Source organism: Anolis carolinensis, chromosome 2 (assembly GCF_035594765.1).
Source record: "Anolis carolinensis isolate JA03-04 chromosome 2, rAnoCar3.1.pri, whole genome shotgun sequence".
NCBI classification, from domain to species: Eukaryota; Metazoa; Chordata; class Lepidosauria; order Squamata; family Dactyloidae; genus Anolis; species Anolis carolinensis.
This window is the reverse complement of record NC_085842.1, coordinates 180,477,892-180,500,679: the sequence shown is the minus strand read 5'-3', so window position 1 is coordinate 180,500,679 and position 22,788 is coordinate 180,477,892. Positions and strand designations below refer to the sequence as shown.

The 22,788-nt window shown below is 41.0% G+C and overlaps 1 protein-coding gene across 3 annotated transcripts in view; it reads left to right on the top strand.

The window, feature by feature from the left end:
• Nucleotides 1–22,788, top strand: part of iqsec2 (IQ motif and Sec7 domain ArfGEF 2) — a 242,558-nt gene that overhangs the window by 109,040 nt on the left and 110,730 nt on the right. Inside the window, exon 1 of one of the 3 annotated variants that reach the window (XM_062974048.1) lies at nt 2,320–6,707. The exons of the other annotated variants lie outside the window; for them this stretch is intronic. Coding sequence (XP_062830118.1) covers nt 6,694–6,707 — 14 coding nt within the window. The 5' untranslated portion in view covers nt 2,320–6,693. Of the gene's footprint in view, nt 1–2,319; nt 6,708–22,788 lie in introns of those variants that run through there. 3 annotated transcript variants of the gene reach the window in all.

The window sequence follows — 22,788 nt, the reverse complement described above, 5'->3', positions numbered from 1 at the left end:
ATGGCATCACGGCGACCCACAAAACAACAAAACTACAGCCCCCCCCAACCTGTAAATTTGATAACACAACCCATCATCCACAGCTCTAGGTTGATACAACAAAAAGAAAAGAAAAATAAAGTCCTAATTAGAGAGAGAGGAATAATTGCTTTTATCCAATTGCTGCCAGTTAGAAGGCTAAGCTCCTCCATCTTGGTCTCCTAGCAACCCAATAAAAAATAAGTAAAAACACTAAAAAATAATTAAAAACACTAAAAAATTAATACAATAAAATACTATAACAGAAAATAACTAAAAATAATACAAGAAAATAATAAAATATAATAAAAAGATAACTTACAATAAAATTTATAAAAAATACAAATAACGTCAAATAAAAATTACACAATTTTTAACCAATACCACCACCACTTTGCCACAGCAACACGTAGCCGGGCACAGCTAGTGCTATATATATGTGTGTGTGTGAGTGTGTGTGTGTATGTGTATGTGTATGTGTATGTATAGATAGATAGATAGATAGATAGATAGACACACATACATACACACAGATTGTTTCAAGAGTACAGAGTACATTTTTGGATCATTACATTAACGGTCCTAGCAAAAATTTTGTGCAGTAGATCAGTATTATTGTCCCCATTTTGCAGGTGACTGATGGTTTCTTCAGATAGGGCAAATATATCAGGAAGCTGAGCATTTGTTGCTACTGGGTTTTGTTTCTGTTTTGTGGGTAGGAATTTAAATACCGAAATGAATACCCTGCTGTCCCAGAGTATTCTCTGTTTCATTCCCATGCACAAGTGGTCTTCTTAGACATACCAGAATAATATTTCTCCTTTTCTTTACCTTTTGTCTACTCTACCATATTTAGAACGGCAGTTCTATAGTGCATTGATTAAATTATATTTTTACACTATAACTTTATAATTCTATTTTTTAACTACAGAGCAGAAAACACTTTGGCCTGCGAAGCATATGGCCACCTCATCAAATGATGCATCACCAGTTTTTCTTTTTAAGAGCCCTGGTGTATATCTAAGAAATGGGTAAAACCAGCCTGGTAAAAGAACTGATCCAGTGGATACAACAACCAGCAAAACACAATGAGCCACACTGGGATAACTCAGATCTTTTAGATCAGTCCAGTAAAGTCCTGAGATTAAGAGATTGCTCCTTGGCTAAACTCTCCTAATCGCCCCTTACTTAGCTTGGTGAGTCAGTGATTTTTGAATTGGGATGATTCAGTACTAAAAACACATGAAATTATCTTAGCTTTCCTTGGTGTGTGAGAGGTGTTCTGTCATTGTGTTTCGTATCTGTCCTGTGGGTTAGTATTGCCTTGTTGATTTGTTTCTTGGCTTCCATGGGCTGGTATTGTATTTTGAGAAATGTAAATCCAAGAGTTTTGTGTCTCTGTCTTGGGCGCCTGAGCAGATGTGGCTATATCAGGGGGTTGGCTGTAAAAAATTAATTGGGTGATGTGTTTTTAGTTCAAACTGAAGGCATGTAAGTATGCATACTTGTCAGTGGATTATTGTTATTACAGTTGCACAGTGATGCCAAGAAAGTTTGTTTGTTGTGTTGACTCTTCTAAGCTTAGGTTGATGGTAGGTTTGTAGTCCATCCTGACTTGAGTTGTATAGCAGACATGGACAAACTTGGCCCTCCAGGTGTTTTGTACTCCAACTTCCACAATTCTTAACAGGCCAGTAGATTGTTAGGAATTGTGGGAGTTTAAGTCCAAAACACCTGGAGGACCGAAGTTTGCCCATGCCTGGTGTATAGAGATTCAATTTCCATAGGGGCTGCAGTGGCGTTCTCTGGGAGGTTGCAGGTGGATTTTTTACACAGGAAACCTATTGTATCTTTTACACAGTTAGGAGTGTTGATGGCATATGGCTTGAGAACTGAATCCATATATCCAGAAATACCAACAGTCAGGGTTTTAAGGACACAATATGGCCTTGTTTATGTGTTTTATGTGGAAGATAGAAGATGCCAGGTTTACTTCTCCTGGGGTGTGTCAATTTGGGTTTGATTCTGTACATTGTTGGAAAAGTCTATGAGTAGTGTATATACTCGAGTATAAGCCTAGTTTTTCAGCCTTCTTTTTAAGACTGAAAAAGCCCCCCTCAGCTTATACTTGGGTGAGGGTCCTGGTGGGCTTATATTTGGGTCAGCTTATACTTGAGAATATATGGTACATTTCTCTATTATTATTGGTATTATTACATGTATTATTTTTCTCTATTATTGTTGCTACTATTACATTTATTTTACTCTATTATTATTATTATTATTATTAATAATAATAATAATACATTTATTATTTTACTCTGATCTTATTATTATTATTATTATTGCTTTTATTATTTTACTCTATTTATTATTACATGTATTATTTTCCTGTATTTATTATTATTATTATTATTACATGTATTATTTTACTCTATTATTATTAAAAGGATACATAAGCACATTTACATTGAAGAAGATGAGAATAATGATTTGATCAGAGTTGGACAGTCTTATCTTAAATTTGAGCTTGATGTAAATATTCAAAAACATTTAACCTACAGATGCCTCAATTAATGTAATTTTATTGGTATCTATTTTTATTTCTGAAATGGTAAAATTAGGTGCCTCGGCTTATATTCGGGTCGGCTTATACTTGAGTATATACAGTAATTTGTATTGTTCCTTCAGATATTCATCAGTAGGATGTTTCAAAAAGCTTCTATAAAATGTGGTATTGGACAATTTTCTCTCAGCCCTTAGATGTAGTCTGAATTGTTTATAATGACTACAGCTTCTTGTTTGTCATCCTAGTGTATTGTTTTGGGATTGTTTCTGAGACTGTGGGTGGCATCTGGTTCCATAAGGCTGAGGCTGTGTAATAAATTGTAATTCTTGTTGATCATCTCAGTTTGGGCATGATAACAAAAACATCCTGTGTAGAAATTTAGTTCCCTGACCTTTCTTTCTGAAGAGGCCCATGTATTGCTTGGAAACATATCCTTGTGGGTTGGTATAATGACCATTGTCACATTGTGCAAACTTAGGTAATGTTTGCGAACTGTTGCCTGTGAAAATTCATGTTGAAATAAAACCCAGTTAATCTTAAAGGTGCTGCCACATTCCTTTGTTTTCTCCCCTATTCCTCCTTTTCATAGTGCTGTAGTATTAACATGTCTACTTCTTTGAAACTATCCAGGCATCTTCAAACTTTGGTCCTCCAGCTGTTTGGGCCTTCAATTCCCAGTATTCCTTATCATTGAACAAGCTGGCTAGAGCTTCTGGGAGTTGGAGGCCCAAACAGCTAGATGGCCACAGTTTGAGGATGCCTGGTCTACATTGACTGGCTGAAGCTCTCCAGGGTTTTAGGCATGGGATCTTTCTCAGTTCTGCCTTGGGTGCCCACAGGCCGAGGACTGGACATCTTTCCATGTCTGGGCCACTGAGCTCTATAAGCCTCCCCAATGGTCATATTCATCGAGATACAAGGAGGATGAACATAGTTGGGAATCTGAAATGTAGAAGCCATTTGGACTGGGAGCAGAGAGAGAAGATGGGTTGCTGTTGAGTTTTTCGGGCTGTATGGCCATGTTCCAGAAGCTTTCTCTCATGACGTTTCACCCATATCTGTGCCAAACATCCTCAGAGGTTGTGAGATATGTTGGAAACCAGGCAAGGGAGGTTTATATATCTGTGTAAGGTCAAGTGTGAAAGAAAGAACTCTTGTCTGTTGGAGGCAGCTGTGGATATTGTAATTAATCACCTTGATTAGCATTTGATGGCCCTGTGGCCTCAAGGCCTGCCTGGGAGAATCCTTTGTTTGGAGGTGTTAGGTGACCCTTATTGTTTCATGTCTGGAATTCCTGTGTTTTCAGAGTGTTGTTCTTTATTTACTGTTCTGATTTAGAAGTTTTTAATACGGGTAGCCAGATTTTGTTCATTTTCATGATTTCCTCTTTTCTGTTGAAATTGTCTACATGTTTATAGATTTCAATGGCATCTCTGTGAAGCCTGACATGATAGTTGTTAGAGTGGTCCAGCATTTCAGTCTTCTCAAATAATATTCTGTGTCCAGGTTGGTTCATCAAGTGCTCTGCTATGGCTGACTTCTCTGGTTAAAGTAGTCTGCAGTGCTTTTCATGTTCCTTGATTCGTATTTGGGCAATGCTGTGTTTGGTGGTCCCTATGTAGACTTGTCCACAGCTGCATGGTAGACTCCTGCAGAGATGAGAAGATTCCTCTTGTGTTTCGCTGAACATAGCATTTGTTGGGTATTCATAGTGGACCTGTAGATAGTTTGTAGGTTGTGTTTCTTCATCAGCTTCCCTATGCGGTCAGGGGTTCCCTTAATGTATGGTAAGAACACTTTTCCTCTAGGTGGATCTTTGTCTTTTCTCTCGTGGCTTGTTCTTGGGTTTGCAGCTCTTCCAATGTCTGTGGTGGAGCATCCATTGACCTGTAGAGCCCAGTTTAGGTGGTTTAGTTCACTTTGGAGGAGGTGGGGTTCGCAAATGGAGTTTTTATGAAGGTATCTATCCGTGTGTGTAGATTTTCTGTAAACTGTGTGGCCCAATTGTTTGGGTTTGTGGATGACTAGGACATCTAGAAAAGGCAGTTTTCCTTCATTTTCTTTTTCCATGGTGAATTGGATGTTTGGGTGGATGCTGTTGAGGTGGTCCAGGAACTTGTTTAATTCTTCTTCGTACTTGGGAGAAGATTTTATCATCTTCTCCCAAGTATGGCATCTTGCACATTCTGTTTCCAGGGAGCTTCCTTTCCTCTTCATAACCCCAAGAGAGCTCACTTTTCCCCTCACCTACCCCATTTTCTGAAGTTCCAGGAGATTCGAAATTTCCAAGGACCTCCCTTCTCTCAAATCTGCAGGACGAAGCCTGGAGCCATAATGCACAGTTCTCAGCCAGAGAGAATGGTGAGGGAGGAAGGGAGTTGTTTTTGGGTGAAATTCAGCACATAGGTTTTTTCATCCCAAAGTTGGGGAAGAGTTGTTCTGGATGTGTGCTAGAAATCAGGTCCTCCTGAATACTGTCCATTTGTTTCTCTGAGGGTGCCTCTACCCTGTAGAGTTAATGCAGTTTGACACCACTTTAACTGCCATGCCTCAGTGTTATGGAATCTGGAGATTTACAGTTTGGTGAGGCACTGGAGTTATTTTCAAGAGAAGACTTGTAAAACTACAACTCCCACGATTCCCTGGCATTGAGCCATGACAATTAAAGTAGTGTCAAACTGCTTTAATTCTACAGTGTAGAGGTACCTTGAATCAGGGTAAGGTCTAATAGTTGAAAATAGGAGAAATGCTGGAGTCTGGCCCTATCCAGAACACTGGTCCTAGAAAAAGTTCTAGACCCTAAACTTTGCGTGCTATGGGATGGATGTGGATGAGTGACAACTCATTCTGCCTCTGGGCTCCTATGCCTTTAAGAACAACTACATCTACCAAGCATGTGGTGGGTGATCATGTGAAAGGAAAATGTGTGTATGTCCTGCTAATTCCAGCAGACCAGGCTTCTGATTGTAAAATCCCAAAGGGTTTGATTTGCAGCTGGTTAGTTAGTTGGCGAACTCAGGCTAGGGAGGGCAGGATTTCTGTATCCCAAATAGCCTCATCCTCCATTTCGTCCACAGTACAGGGATTGCAGGATGTTTAAATATATTGACTTAAGTTCAAAGGAGGACAGGCACCTATAGATAGACATGTGTGCATTTCTATGTAAAGAGTCGTGATACAAATGACTGTACCTTGCAAAATATGCATTTTAACCATTTACGGGTTCGTTGCACCTGTCAGGATAAGGGTGGATAATACAAGGTCTATATTGTTTGTTTTTGTTTTCTCAAACTGTTTGGTTAAAATGGAGCATATCGGTTTTTAACCAAACATTTGAAAGATCATTTGTGTGCATTTCTGCTTTGATATGCCTTGTTGTTGTTGGGGCAGGATTCTGATTATTATGTTGGTAAATTGTGAAGTGAACAGTGTGGCGAAGAGGTCTGAGCATTAGAATACTGGAGATTAGGGTTCAAATCTCTATAAAAACCCACTGGTGGACATGGGGCAATCCACATTCTCTCAGCCACAGGAAAAAAAACTATGATAGGTTTGTCTTTGGGTTGCCAGCGGTTGGAAACTTGAAGGAACAACCTAAAAGAGCAAGTGGTTCAAGGGGAAGTGATAACTGAATGCCAAAAGGGAATAAATTATTCTCTCAATTCCTGCCCTCAGTATTAACCAGCTCAACTCTTACTTTGATGGGTACACCAAATGCAGCAAACTAAACAATACAAAATCACTATGCCTAGTTTTACACTGCCAAATAATGCAGTTTGAGTCCAGTGCAGTTTAAACTGCATTATTTGGCAGTGTAGGACAAACCTATGATAATCAGTTAAAAACACAGTTCTGAAGCAGAAACCAGTATTCAACTGGTTAATTCATGTCCTCTCCCAGCCTTAGATTTCTGTCTAAGGTGATCAGCTGATGTGGGAAAGGAGGGGGGAAAGAGAAGGGAAGGAGTTACACCCTTCACTTCTGACCCCTGGATCTCCCCCAAGGAGGAAATCAGGGAGAGCCAAAATATCACTCTCCCTCCTCCCTCCTGCCCCGCCTCCAAGGAAAAAACTTTGCAGGAAGAAGAAAGAGAGCGAGACGCAGTTATGGAGTCTGACCTGTGAGTGGACTCTCCTTACTTCTTGGGTTGGGAAATTTGAAACAGCTCAGCCTATTATGAATGTGGGACTGGAGGGACTGCAGTGGGGTTTAGGAGGCATGGGGATTGGAAAGGGCATTGCTACATGGGAAAAGGGGCAGAAGGTGGGTTGTTTTTCCGCCTGGCTGGCAAAATTGCTGAGCCAGAGAGATTTTGGCCAGATCCAGCCCTCACTGTTTTTCTCAAATTCAGACTCCCACCAGGCTCCATCTACATTGCATCATATGATCAGTGTTGACTCATATCGTGCAGCAGCACAATGCAGTTAAACTGCATTATATGAGTCTACACTGACCAAATAATGTGATTTCAAACTGTGTTATGTGGCATCATATATGGGGTTGCAGGGGCCCAGCTTGCTGTCATATCTTCAGCTCTTTTGAGAGCCCTTCCTCCTGACTTAAAGCTCTCGTTTTGCAAAGCTCTCTCTTTTTGTTTTAAGAATAAGCAGATAGCAAGGAGGAATCTGTTTTTAAGGAGTGCAATTTTATTAAAATGCCTTTATTGAAAGAGTTCTGCCACACTGTATTGCATGAAAAGTACAACATGCAAAACTATTCAGCTGCCTCATCTCAAGGCAGTGCTTGGAAAAGTTAGTTTTCTGGACTGCAACTCTTGGAGAATTTGGGGAAGTTCTTTTAGCTTTTCCAGGCTCCTTCCTTTCAGTTGGTACAAGAAACCGTATGGACTTTTATTGCCCATCAGCCTTGCTAGAAGTATTTGCACTGGAATTGTGGGTATGTGGATGCTGGAGGAAGTCTATAGAAATATGGGAAAGATGTATGCACATGTGTGTTCGTGTATTCCAGATATCCATCATTCTTTTAACATCCCAGACTTGATGAGATGGCAGAGTGTAGGACTTGGTGGCCCTTGTGGTCCCTTTCAGCTCTATAATTTTATGATATAAGAAAGAAAAGCAGTTCAATAGTTGAGGACGGTTTTTTAATCTTCCAGCATAAGGAATTGTGATGCTCAGGATTGAACATCTGGTAATTGAAACTGCACAGGAACACTAACCTTCTTCAGGACTGAATGAAATCTTCCGGGTACTGCAATCCTGAACATTCTTCACTGTTGATTATGATGGGTAGAAATGATGGACCTGTAGCTCAGCAACATCTAAGGAGGTTGCACGATTCTTGAGTTTTATGCTCTGTTTCCTAAAAGAGATGTGAGGACCTTTCCAGTGCTGACTCGGGCCCCTTCTGTACTTCCATATAATCCAGATGATCAAAGACGATAATCCACTTTATCTGCTTTGAACTGGATTATAGGAGTCTACACTGCCATATAATCCTGTTCAAAGCAGATAATCTGGATTTTGTATGTCAGTGTAGAAGGGGCCTAGATTTTTTAAAAACAGGACTTTTGATTTAGTAGAAATGGTTTTTACATTAAGAAGGAGGCAAGCTTTTTTCTGCTGCTCTAGAGGCTAGGACAGAGAACAGTGGCTTCAAATTGCAGGAAAGGAGATTCCACCTAAACACTAAGAAAAACTTCCTGATGGTAGGAACTGTTCGGCAATGGAATATGTTGCCATGAAATGTGGTGGAATTTCCTATGGAGGCTTTTAAACAGAGGTTGGATGGCCATCTGTCAGGAGTGCTTTGGTTTTGTTTCTCCTGCATGGCAAGGATTTGGACAGGTTGGCTTTTGTGGTCTCATCCAACGCCATGATTCTGTATGGTTACCTGCCACTTTATCCAACAGGCATCCTTGTCGACAATGGTTTTCAACCTGTGGGTCCCTAGCTATTTTGGTCTACAACTCCCAGAAATCCCAGCCAGTTTACCAGCTATTAGGATTTCTGGGAGTTGAAGGCCAAAAACATCTGGGGACCCCAGGTTGAGAACCACTGTTCTAAGATAACAAGGGCAGGGTAAGTACAATAAATCATTTTTCAAGCTACCTCTGCTGCTTTAAGTTAATCTTGGCCATGACTGTGCATTTAGGCCCCATTAGCTTTACAAAAGACACAAACTGCTAGAACTTATTTGTTGCTATGGGTCAATGTAACTACATTCCATTCTAGATTTTCTTTCTGGGCATGGCTCTTTTTGAGATGTGCTTGCATGCCAGAATAGGCCACTACATCACTGCGTATTCATTGCATAGTACAACAGAATGCACCCTGCATTCACTCCAGGTGCTTTGACTGCGCTTTTCCTGCATGGCAGGGGATTGGACTGGATAGTCCATGTGGTCTCTTCCAGCTCTATTGTTCTGTGATTCTATGATTCAGGGTTCCCTCTCTTTTATGGTCACAACTTCTAAGGCAGGGCTTTAAAAACAGCCTTCATGTATGGTATTCTTGGAATTCCTTATGAGAACCACTTTCCTATTACAAAGTCCCTGCCCTACTTCAGTTCCTGAAACGGCAGCAAGAAAAGGGCTCATGGATGCCCTTGCAATTGTAAACTGAAAGCAGAACTGAATTTATGCTCAGGTATTCTTCGTGATTCTACAAAAGCAGAGATAAAGGATCTGGGAAATCAGACTTGCCGGGCTCCAGACCCTGCTATAGAAGCAGGACTTGGCATTATCTGAAGGAAGGTGATCTTTTTTAGAAATCTGTTTCATGGTATGGGGTGTCCATTAAGAACTGATGAATAGTGATGTGGAGATTGAAGGAAGACAGAGAAAGAGAGAAATAGTGGAATCAAAGTCTTCAGCTCCTGCTATTTTTCTAATTGTATTAATTTGGCTAATTGTGGAAGCTTCACGCATACAAGCAACAAGAGGTTTCTATATCAGGTGCTGGGGTGAAACCATGAAGAAATACACAATTTCTCAATACTTGGGATTGTTATGTGTTTTCCTGATTTTTGGATTGTTGTGTGATTGCTGTATGGCTATGTTCCAGAAGCATTCTCTCCTGACATTTTACCCACATCTATGGCAAGCATCCTCAGAGATTGTTAGGTATATACCTCACAACATCTGAGGATGCCTGTCATAGATGTGGCTGAAACGTCAGGAGAGAATGCTTCTGGAACATGGCCATACAGCCCGGAAAACACACAACAACCCTGTGATTCTGACCATGAAAGCCTTCGACAACACATCTCAATACTTTGTTAGAGGAATCTCACTGGTAGTGAAATGGTGAGCTGTATATGCCAGAGCTTTAATCCCATCATCCTGCGTCCACAGTATGGCCAATACTTGAGATGGAGTGGTTCAACAACATAGGAAGGGTTAAAGGTTCTCCCCATTCCTCAGGTATGTAAAGAAAAGCAAAATATATCCAAACCTTGGATAAATAACTTCTTTGGATTATAACTCCCTGAACCTGTCAGCTAGCACTGGGCTTGAAGCCCTGAGAGCTTTTGTCCAAAAAAGCCACTTGTTTAAGCTCAGCTTGCAACCTATAAAACTTCTTATTTCTAAAATGAATGACTTGGCACTCAGACCTTCCTGTAGCAGTTTATGTTCAGCTTGGAGAAAATACCATGGTACCTATTCTCTGTGTCAGAACGTTTTAAAAATAAACACAGTGTGCTTTTACTTATGAAGTGTCCTATGAGCAGGTGGAAATCCATCTGATATTTCCCCATAGTAGGGCAAGGGATGGGGCTGTAGCGGCACCCATCTGTCTGAAACGAGGCATGCTAATGGATCCCTCTCAGCTATGAAAATAAGCACCGCTAAAAATATGCTGCTGCAAGTCAAACATTCCCTGCCTTCAAGCTTTGCTTTCTAATCTCAGATATCCCAGGACGGTTTTGGAGGGTTTTTATGCACATATTTGGTGCTACTATTGTTATTTTCCCCTGCCAGAAGATTGATTGTGATGGTAGCAGAACTTTCCTGTTTTTCAAGGAAGGTGAGTAGATTAGTGCTGCCGGTTTACTCTGGTAGGGATGGGGCACCCTTTGCATATGTCAGGCAACTTTTCTCATATTACTTTCTTCAGTATGGGGAGTGTTCTGCAGCTTTTCTCAGTGTCTCCCCCAGACTGATGAAACATTGTAAAAGTACATTAAAATAAGAAACTGCTTTTGACCCTTTCCCTGAATTTCCCCCCTTGTTGCAGCCATTTTACTTTGTGACCTCAGAATTAGGGACATTCCCAGAGCTTCTCATTGAGCATGCTGGCTGCCTGGCTGATTTGGGGAGTTGTAGACTGAAAAAAGCAATGCTCCCTATCAGGGCCGTAGCCAGAAAAACATTTCGGGAGAGGTTTTGAAAATTTGAACCCCTAGCACCCCTCCTCGCTACAAACCTGTCAATATCTGCTTGAGATAGTGCCTGGAGGGACTCTTAATGTTTTGCATCTTATAGACTTAGCATGGGGATTTGGTTAACCAGTTAAAATTCATGAGTAAACCAGATTTTTTTTATAACCTGAAAAATTTCGGGGGGGGGGGTGAACCCCTAAAACCACCCCCTCGCTACAGGCCTGCTCCCTATCACTGGCCAGTCGAATGTCTGTCAAAAGTACAGTACTTCACAATATCTGGTGCAGCCGTTCTGTCTTTCCCTTTCTTTTTCAATTAAAAGCAGAAGTGGATGTGTGGGTGCAGAAAGAAACAATAAATACAGGCTGGTTGCAAATAAAAGATAGTTTCCTTCCTGTGAGTGAGACAAGGCAGTTTAACACTGCAAGGCTTTCTTTTTAGTGTTTCAGTGGAAATCACTCATGCTTCCTGATTTTGCTGGACACCAGCTCCCAGCAGCCCTAGCCAGCATTGCCAATGGCAAGGAATATTGGGAATTGCAGTCCAACAACATCTGAAAATCTGCATGATTTCTTCCCCCTCTTTTCCTGGGAACTGATAGCTCTCCCATTCTATAGTCTCCCACTTCTGCTCATATTTTATTTTGGAGGAATGGCTGCACCTATAAGACATCACTGGGAAACTGTCTCTTAAGTTAGATCAGGGCTGCTAAATGGTGCAAAGAAGATAACGCTTATCAAGGCTCAGGAGTCTAGCCTGCTTCATCCTTATCTCTATGAAGAAAAAATGAGGATACTCTGTAGAACAGTGGTTCCCAACATTTGGTTCTCCAGGTGTTTTGGACTTCAGCTTCCACAATTCTTAACAGCTGGTAAGATGGCTGGGGCTTCTGGGAGTAGAAGTCCAAAATGAGTATTGTTTAGAAAAGTAGGATATGTAACATTATTTCAGGATTGTAAAGAATATTTTCAAGGGTTGTTGTGCATTTTCCGGGCTGTATGGCCATGTTCCAGAAGCATTCTCTCCTGATGTTTCACCCACATCTATGGCAGGCATCCTCAGAGGTTGTGAGGTTTTCTCACAACCTCTGAGGATGCCTACCATAAATGTGGGTGAAACGTCTGGAGATAATGCTTCTGGAACATGGCCATACAGCTCGGAAAATGCACAACAAGCCTGTGATTCCTGCCATGAAAGCCTTTGACAACACAATGTTTTCAAGGCTTCCCTCAATATGGTATATAGAATAAGGGGTTACTCCATTTAAGTGGATAGAGGATCTCTGCTACCACTTTTCACTGGACCTCCAAAAGTGATACTTGGACGCCTAGTTAGATAGGTGGTTACTCCAAGATTCAGCCCTGGTGCTTTCAACTGATACTGGAGCTAAGAAATATTGGCTGTAAGACAGAAGACATGTATGTATGCATGTGTGTATGTATATGTTCCGAGGTGATTAGATTATGAAGCAATTTGAACTCAATCTGATTTAAATACTTTTTTATTTCTTTTTGTGACAACCCCATTCCCTCCCAAGCTCAGAGAACTAGTTTCCTCGTTTTTTGGGGGAGAGAGGGCAGTGAATAAGCATGCATCTTTGATACATGCTTCTTCAAACATTTTCCATATTTTCCAAGTTGGGTGGCTCTTTAGTGTTGGATTGCAAAAATGACAAGTTTTTGTTTTTATTTTGCAGTGCGATGATGGGGTAGTTATAAGAAGAACAGCTGAATCTTACGTTTTAGTGGCATGGGAACTAGATTTAGGTGTTCCATATAACTTTCCTGCCCTGCAGGTGTTTGGGCTTTGCTGGAAATGGGTTGATTTCATCCAGATCCATCTTGGCTACCTGTATTTTGCTTTGAGTCCCACTGGATTTTTTGGTTTGTTTTCCACTTACCCTGAAAAATCCTTTCCTCCCTCTTGGTGTCACCCTGGTAGCTGAACCCGCTTCCTTGGCACATGGACACTTTCCTTTCTTTTTTCTGTCTATATGGATATATCTAATTCCTTGGTCACATTTGGGGTCTCCTTCCCATGCCATAAGCATACCATAGTGCCATATTCAGAGAGAGAGGAGCAATAGTTTGTGTCCCCTGGCCAAGTCCAAGGCAATTCCCAAACATGCTGCTGAGGTAAGAGGCAAGGTCCCGGAGGTGTGGTGGAGAATTCTTCGCAGTGCTGCAGATGGTGGTGGGATACACTGCACATGTTTACAATTCACGCCTCATTAAGACATCTGTGACAGAGTCTTCCTAGTAATTGTATAATTTCCTACAAATATTGCCAAACCCCAGAGTTTGGAAAAGTTCCTTTTTCACCTGTGGGTCCCAGGCAGCATGATCAGGAGCCATGCTGGTGGGGGTGGGGTGCTTGTAGCTGTGGTCTAAGAAACTAATGTTTCCAAACTCTGGATCCCTTCCCAGCTGATTTCTGGGTTCCAGCAGGCTAGGTCATAAATACCTGTCCACATTCCTGGTTATTTTTGTTGTTGTGTTAGAGCTCTCAAGTCTGGCTCTGCTGTGTACTTCTTGCTTCAGCCTCTCTCCTCTTCCTATGGAATTAGTAACCAATTCCTTCATTTAGCTCTCCCTGGGTCAATTCCCTGCTCTTCTGTGTCCTCTCTTGTATCTTCAAGTGTCCCTGGTTCTTAAGTGGCCCCTTTCCCTCCCTCCTTGGTGCTTTCTTGCTCTCATATCCTGCTGCTGGTAATTCTCTGGCCGAAGTTGTCCTGCTGCTTATCTCTTCCTGACCCTTGTGACTCCATGGCCTCATATCTTCCTCCCAGGGAATTGCTGCTGCTATCTGTTTTTCTCTTTCCTTTTCTATCTCTTACTTCCTCTGGCTCTCTTTCTTCTTCTTGTAGCCTACTGTGTGGCTGAGTCTCTTTGTTTGGCCTGGGGGCATTGCTATGTTTTTTTTCTGTTTGTTAGTGCTGTCCTTCTTTTTCTTGACTTTGTGTTTTTTCTTCTCTTCCTCCCCACCCTTTCTCTGCCCCTCCATCCCCTACTCATTTCTCATGCACCTCTCATCTCTCTTCATCTGTACCAATTCTTCCATTTATTTTCTTACATGCACCTTCCTCCATTTCTTCATCCATCCATCCCTCCATCCTTTCTCTCTCTCTGTCCCTGTCTCTCTCTCTCTCTCTCTCTCTCTCTGTTGCTCCGTCTCTGCTGCCTTCTATAGGTCGTCCACGTGTCCCACTCTGCACCAGTACTGCTGCTCTGCTCAGTCGCTTCTCCACTCGCAGCTAGCTTCCCCTGCCAGGCACACAGGCTGCAGGTAAGCCACTCAGACCCACCACCACCCATCCACCTACCTGCTGTTCACTCACTCAGAGCCATCATCATGTCATCAAAAATCCAGCATCCCTTGAGATTCTGAGCAAAGAGTGAAAGTCAAGTGGAGTGGAGGTCTACAACAGGTCTAGGAGTAGAGGGACTGGCTTCCTAGAACTGCCTTCCACAACCTGGCTCTTCCAGACTGGTGAACAAAAATACCTCATCAACCTTAATTCGTGTGATTGGCTATAGCTGAAAGTTGTAGTCCACCCACATTTGGAGGGGACCAAGTTGGAGAATGCTGATCTAGGAACCTTGCAATCAGAGACTCATTTACACTGCAGAATTATAACACCATTATTCCACTTTAATCACTGTGGTTCCACCCCAAGGAATCCTGGGATTTGTTGTGTAAAGAGCCATACGTAGCTAGAGAGCTCTTTTGGTGCTTTTGACCAAACTACAAACCTCAGGATTACTTGGGATGGAACTGTGGTAATGCAAGTGGAATCATAGCACTGTAATTGTATAGTATGAATGGGTCCCAGGTGGATTTGGGGTTTTGGGGTTCTTTCCGTAGTACTAGCAGATCCATGATGTGGGTAAGGAGCCAGCATTGAGGGCTTCATTCTCAATTGTGAGTCAGAGCCCTTCTCTGTGACATATATTAAAATTATTGTGTTGATTTCTGGGCAAGATGTTTTCAGTAGGACCCCATTCTTCCTTTTTGCTGTTTCTTCTACCTCTTTGCTTGCTCAGTTCTTCCTCCTACACAACATCTAACGGGGAAAGTGGAAAGCAAGCTACTATGTGCTCATTCAAGTCTAGTAAACAATGGAAGGTGAGAAGGAGGAACAGCAAGATCCAGACTTGTGGGTGGTGGTGGTGGTCAACTTGGGTTTGGACCTTGGCAGGTGCTTGGCAATGCCAACCCTATGTGCATGGAGCCTGTTGCCCCAGTTTAAGGGCATACTGGATTTTGCCTGTTCCATGGCCATTTCATCTTCTTTACATTCACCCTATGCCCTTGTACTGCTCACCTCACCTGCCATTGAAGTGCTGCTAATTCCTGCTGGTTTCACTAACATTTCCTCACTGCCTGCTTTCTTTCCCCCTCCCTTTCTTCCCTCCCCCTCCAGCCTAAGATTGGGGGAGTGGTGGGGAGGAAGATAATCTCTCATATTAGGCTCTGGAGAAAAAGAGGCAGGAGCAAAGTCCACTCTGTGTAGTCCCAAGGCCCTCAGAAAACTTTGGATAAAGGCCTTCTCTCCCAGGCAGAAAGTGTGTGTGTGGTGCGTGTGTTTGCTTTGGAGGTTTACAAGAGCATCAAGGAAGTGTGCCAGGTAACTGCTTGTGTGAGTCAGAAAGATCAGACAAAGGAGAGTCCATAAAAGGATAAGAATAATAACATGCTGGACAGAAAGACTTTGACCTTTGAAGTTTCAGTAAGTCTTCCCAGAGTCACTAGTTAATAGCGTTGCTGCTCCTTCTCTGCCTGCAACAACCAGGAGATATAGAAAAATTAAGTAGTTGAAGCTCTTCCTCTTCTGGCGCTAAGTAAAGTGGGCAGCCTTTGAGTTGTCTTCCACTCCTCTTGCTGTGCCTTGAACAGATTGATCTGTAGCAATTAGCATGACAGCAGCTAACATTCGTCTCTGTGAGATGAAAAAGCTCACCTCTTAACCCCTGCAAATAAAGATACTCTCAAAAGTGCACAGCTTGGAAAGCTTCTTCAAAAGTTAGCAGCCACAGAAACATGTTACTGGCCTCATTTCTGCATCTCAGACTGTTAAAGGCAAAAGAACAAGGCCACATAGACACAGGCTTGCTTACTAGATAAATAGATGTGTGTGTATTGTTAACTTTTGAAGTTTGAGTCATGCATTTTCTACACAGTGACAGTCTCTCCATAGGGAAAATTCCCTTTCCATGTACTGTAAAGAGATTTGTGTGCTTCCTTTTACACATTATGAGCATGAACACATATTTTCCATGACACCATAAAGCAAAAGTGAGCAACGTGTTCCTCTCCAGATGTTGGACTTCATCACTCATCAGCCCCAGGCAGTATAGCCAGATGTGAAGACTGTCCACATCTTTATTTTAAATTAATATGTTTATAATAATACTGTATAACTTTCGTGGAATGGAGTCTGTTTCATCAGAGGAATGGAATTTTGGCAGGAGAACATTCAGTGACTCTGATGAAATAGGCTCCATTCCTCAAAAGCTTATGCTATAACAAATGTGTTAAGTTTTTAAGGTGCTGTACTCTTTTCTTATTTTTGCTGACTATCGTGGCTAAGACCCCCATCGTTTTCTAATTGCTATTTTTTTTAACCCTGGGAGGTTTTCACTGCTTTTAACGGCTGACTGACAGGATTCAGCTTTCATTTTTCCAAGTGCTGAATATTTTCTTTGTTGAAAGCTGTTAAAAGTCCAAAAGTCAGTTTGGAGAGATTGCTCATTCCTTCTCTCCTTCTCCCTATATACACATACAGAGACACAAAAGCAGAGGAGCGGAAGTACACAAAATGGTCCCAATAAGAAATATGCATCAATCCTTGTGATAAAAGCTGGGCTTTTGTACACTAGACCTGTCCAAATTGTGCCTCTCCAAAATGAGCAGAACCTTCAAGTCACCAGTGGCAGTTGACAACACTCCTTTCTCTCATCTACTTGTCTGGAATTACAAAGGATAGGTCATCATGCAGCTCTCAGGTCTGAGGTCTCCATAGCAGACCTATTGCATTTGGATTGTCACACTTCGTTCAAATCGCATAGCATATATTTTTGTTCTTTGTGAGCAGTGTAGCCCCCCTCTCCTCTGGTTACAAACTACAATAGAGAAATGTAATGAGCATGCTTGGTCAACCACAATTTTATAACTTCTGTGTCACATTTTCTAGCTTCTGTGCACAGTGAAATTGCTTCTGGATTTTATTTATTATTTTTTGCACATTTCATTTCTCTTTAATAAAGGTAATTTGGGGGAACTTCCACTGCTTGCTTTGGACCAGAAATTTATGCTGAAAACTTCTGGTGGGAGCTTTGTAAAATAAACAAGATTGTAATTGTATTTGAGCAAGAAAAAAGAGACATAGGTGTCAGCAAACAAAGGAGAACTACAATTCCTTCTCTGTGTGTTCATATAGCCTACAGCAATGTTTAATTATTTTGTCAGGTCAGGATTATCATAGGCTTAAAGATTTCAGAATCAGAACCTGGAATGTAGGGATAACTCTTTGTGATGTCACAGGGACAAGCTTTGGTGGTGTCATTACCCATGATACCCTTAAGCATCTATTATTGTTCCATAGAATATGCATAAGAAAAAAAAACCAAAAGGCTTAAATAATGAGGAAAAGGCATGCACATCTTTCAAAGCAGTGCTCTCACCCTGAGATTCCTCTCGCAGAGGACTGGAGAATAGGAATAAGTGACTGAGATCTGCTGGCTCCAAGGAGGATGTCTTACAGGAATAGAGAGAACCTGTGGCAAGGGATAGGTGCTACAGCAGGAGAAATGGGCTGCCTCATATGACAGGTTCTTGATGGGAAGCTAGAAGCTGGCTTTGTAAGGTGGTTCCAAGCTCTGTTCCTGTTTTCATGTGGGAGGTGATGGGAAGGATCTTGTTATGCCCTTAAACCCAAATATCTTCATTCAGAAATGACATTAATGGGTTTAGGTGGACCCATTGGTTTCAGCTGGGATAGGACACTGTCATCTGCTCACATGGATTCCAGTAAAGGTAGCCTAGGGAAGACAGGACTCGTGCAGGAAACCATAAAAGTGTGTTGTGCAATAAGGAGAAGGGAATGCTGGGGAGTGAGGGTCTCACCCCCAGTTCCAAAATGGCATGGGCTGATCCCTCACGGTCGCACCCCCTATTTGCTTTAATCCTAGAGTTAAATAGGCATGTGGAGCCTTGTTCTTCTGAACAGGTACATCAGTGGAACAAAGCCTTAAATTTGTTTTCAATTCTTTTTCCAGTCTCATTAGGAAAAAATAAACCATTTAAGTCTCAGTCTCTGAATCAGCCAACATATATCTGTCTTCTACCTTTTAGTTGGCAAGCTCCCCTCCAAAAGCCCTTTAAAATGTTTGGCATGAAGGTGAAATCTGTAAACATAGCTTTGCTCACAGAACTAGAATTTCCAGGGTATTCTGGAAAAGAGGAAATTACTGCTGAATATGTTTAACATATATTGGGACAGGCAGAAAATCCTGGTAGATATCCAAACATTTTCCAAGAAACCAACAAAAGTTTTTGTCTCCCAGTTGTTTAACATAATTGTTAACAAAATAAATATAGTTGCCCTTCCTTTGCAAGTATTTTTTAATTTTTTTGTTATTAAATTTATATCCCGCCCTTCTCCTAGCACAAGACTGAGGGCAGCTCACAAGAAATTAATAACCAAGTACAGCTATACTGCTAGGAAGCATATGGAGTGAAAAGCAGGTGTCTTTCTGAACACATGAATGCAAAAGCTCTGTTTTTTGTTGCTGTTGCGTGTCCAGAGTCATTTCTCACTTACAGTGACCTTATAATGTGGTTATCTCATCAAGATTTGTTCAGAGTAGGTTTGCAAGCGTCTTGAGATTGGGAGAGCCCAAGGTCAATTTATGGATTTCTATGGCCAAGCAGTGATTTGAACTCTGGTCCCCAGTCATAGTCCAACACTCAAACTATTACACCAAGTTGACTACCCTGTTTCCCCGAAAATAAGACAGGGTCTTATATTAATTTTTGCTCCCAAAGATGCACTAGGTCTTATTTTCAGGGGATGTCTTATTTTTCCATGAAGAAGAGCTCACATTTATTGTTGAACAACAAAATGAACATTTATTATATACTGTAAAGTAGTTGTCATCACAAACCAGCATAACCAGACAAACTGTGAATCCTATCAAGAATTTCTTGTTACTACCATTATTTACATGTGCAACAATCTATGGTACCTCTTGCAGTTTAGGTTTCACAAGGTTTCCACGCTGATTTCTCTCTATTCTAGTTTCAATGTAGTCATTAATGATGAATAATATAATATACTATAATAATAGTATGATAATATAATAATAATATAATGATATACAATATATTAATTAGATAATATAATAATAGGATAATATAATAGAATAATAGAATGGAATAGAATGATATAAAATATATTAATAGGATAATATAAAATGGAATATAATAATAATAAAAGAATATGCTAATAATGATAAAATAATAATATGATAATATAATTGAATAATAGTATAGAATATAATGATATAAAATATATTAATAGGATAATATAAAATGGAATATAATAATAACAGAATAATAATATGAAAATATAATAGAATAATAATAGAATAATATAATGATATAATAATAATAATAGAAAAATATAATATAATGATATAAAATATATTAATAGGATAATATAATAATGGGATATAATAATAGTAACAGAATATGATGATAATAATATGGCAATAGAATAATAGTATAAAATAATGTTTCAGGTCATAGGATAGGAATAAGGATGACAGGAGAATCCCAATGCGTCCTGTACCTTTAAGAAACTGAAAGAGCAGTATGAGTGGAAAGCCCTCTTCCTTCCCTCCCTCCTTCCCTTGCCCTGGCTCCAGGAGCCAATCAGAAGCCTTGGGGGCGAAGCAAGCATGGCCAGGAAGCATGGCCTTGTCTCCGGAGGAAGAAACGGCAGCGCAGCAGCAGCCAGGGAGGCTGGGGGACAGGCAAGGCAAGGCCAGCAAGCACTTTCTCTCCCTCCCTCCCTCCCTCCCTCCCTCCCTCCCTGCGGTGTGTATGAGGAGTGCTGCTTTAGCCCTGCAGCCATGCTTCCCAATGGAACTCTGCTGCAGCCTTAGTTGCTAGGTCTTACTTTCAGGGGAGGCCTTATATTTGGCAATCCCCCCAAACCCCTGCTAGGTCTTATTCTTTGGGGAGGTCTTATTTTCGGGGAAACACGGTATGTTGCTGAGAACTTACTCCTGAGCTGACAACAGGCACCAATTTTATGGCCCTTCCTGAGCCTCTTAGAGAAAAGAAGAGTCAAAAGTACCCACCTTCCCTCATTCTTTCTTCATGTGATTTTAGATAGACCACTCTCCAAAACAAATATCTCTGAGAGGTTTATAGTTCAGACTATAAGAACCAGAGTGTTGTATGAACAATATTAGAGAACAGAATTGCCAACTTCGGCTGGAATCCAAACTAAACTGTAGTCCTAACTGAAGTTACACTCATTCAGTGAAATGTTGAACCCCATTGATTGAATCGGCCTGCTTTAGGTAGCATTAATAACAAAATTCAGGATTTTATTTCTATTTGGGTTTCTGTGTCTTTGTTTCTCTCAAATGAAACTTCCCCATCTTGCCTGTCAGGAAAACATTCACTTGCTGAATTTCCATCCCATTCCCCAATGAGACAAGCAGGAATGCTAGAACAGGAAACTTCAGGAGACCGGGACTTGGCTGTGGGAACTTGGACAAATTTTACATTCTCAATCTCAGAGGAGAACAGTGGCAAACCCCCTTCACAACAAATCATGTAAAGCAAGCCTTGTGATAGGTTCACCATAAAACAGGATGACCTGAAGCAACATAACAACAAACCAGTACTGTTTATAGTGGTAGTTTATGGACCCATAGTTGTCCATAAACAAATCATTTTCAGTTTCTGGCAAGTGTACGAGGAAGAAAGAACAGCCAATTGGCACATCTATAGTACCAGTCCCTGGCACTGGGAAAATATTGCCAGTCCCCATCCATACTAGATAGCTTGAGTAACTCAGTACTAAAGTCTGGTGACTGACAGCTTGCAAACAATTATGGCAAACTGCAAGACTGAAAAATTGTTGAATGCCCTCAAGTGATTAATCTGTACAAGAACTTCTAATAAAGCTTTAAATTTAATAATTTAATCTATGTTTCCTCCATGAGCAATGACAAGTGTGTGCAAGAGTTTTGATTTCTGGTAAGAGGATAATTTTTGGTATGATCAAAATGATCAGATAAAATTCCAAAGTGCCCAAGTAACAATCAAAAGTGTGATGGGTTCCCACATAACTGCTTGTATAAACTTAGCACTCTTCAGCTCTCTTTTGTGTATAATAATGGCATGGAATTACAAGCGGATGTGGAACAGAGACGTTATGGGATTCCTCTGGTATTGTGTGGTAAAACTTTAAACATGTTCCTTCCTCTCCTATTTCCTGAGTAAAATGTTCTCTTGCACACATACAGGAATGAAGAGTAATAGTAATTTAATTTATTGCCTTTATTGGAGAAATCAGAGTACTCAATGTGAACAGAGCAATAAGATCAGCAATAAACCCAATTAAAAGGATAACAAAATAAGCCCTCTTAAAAGGAAGTCAGTGGCATTTCTAGGTAGGCACTCATAGTTCAGGCTATAAGAACAGGAGTAAAGTAGTGTTAAAGAGCAGATTTGCTAACTTTACTTGTTGCCTAGCATCAAGTGAAGCTTGTTCCATTCTGCCTGCCAGAAAAACATTCACTTTCACAATTTCTCTCTTATAACTCAATAAGACAAACAGGGCTATCCCCGGATTCAACCATCCACAGCCTGATTATTTTAATCCAAAAAGTAAACCGTAATTTCGCCAGTTTATATAAGGGTTGCCATTTTACTACGACATTGTATATAATGAGACTTGAGCATCCACAGATTTGGTATCCGCAGAAGATCCTGGAAACAACTCCAGTGGATACCAGGTGTCCAATGTACAAGAACAGTGCTCTTTTTTTGAATGTACTGCTTGAGCATAAACCTAAAAATAACTTTATTGGAGTACAAGAGACGTTGTAAACAGAGTACAAAGATTAACAGAAGCAGTGACTTGGCACATCAACAAAGTGTGATTGTCCTGTATGGTAGTCCTTGATTGAAGCGTGAAAGAGAATGGTGGAGTTGGATGGAAAGACAGACAATTTCTATTGGGTTTGGTGTAGGATTACAAAACTACAACCCAGATATCCCTGCCGTATCTTGATTTAAGATGCAGTGGGTTCTTCCCCTAGCCCTCTTCCCGTTCTTGCTACCCCACATACTGTGTTGCATACTAAGGAGTCTTCCGCATTACAGCAGAGAGGAAAGAGGAACAAGATGGGAAAAGAACAAGCAGGAGAAATTGTGGCTACTGCTGCTATTTCCCATTGCATGGAATAATTTGAACAGGTAGTGAGATCCTCCAGTTTGTGACTTGAAAACATCAGACTGCCCACTTAAGAGTTGTCAGCCTTTGAAACACTCTCTGCTTCTATGCTTTTGCAAGAGGAGTCTGATGTTTAGACAAAATCAGATGGGACTGTTTTTTGTCTCTGCCTAAAAAACGTACCCAGTGGATTGCAGATCAAGCTACTGTTGAAGGTAGAGAATCAGGCCAGACAATCCTGCCTTTATCTGTGACCCTTTTCCACCCATTCAGACAACTCTTGGGTTACCAGTTGCATCCCTCGGAGACAACCCCTATTTCCATCCTTATTGCAGCCCAAGGCTTCTCCTGTTATAGGAGTTGCCAATTTCGTGGTTAATAG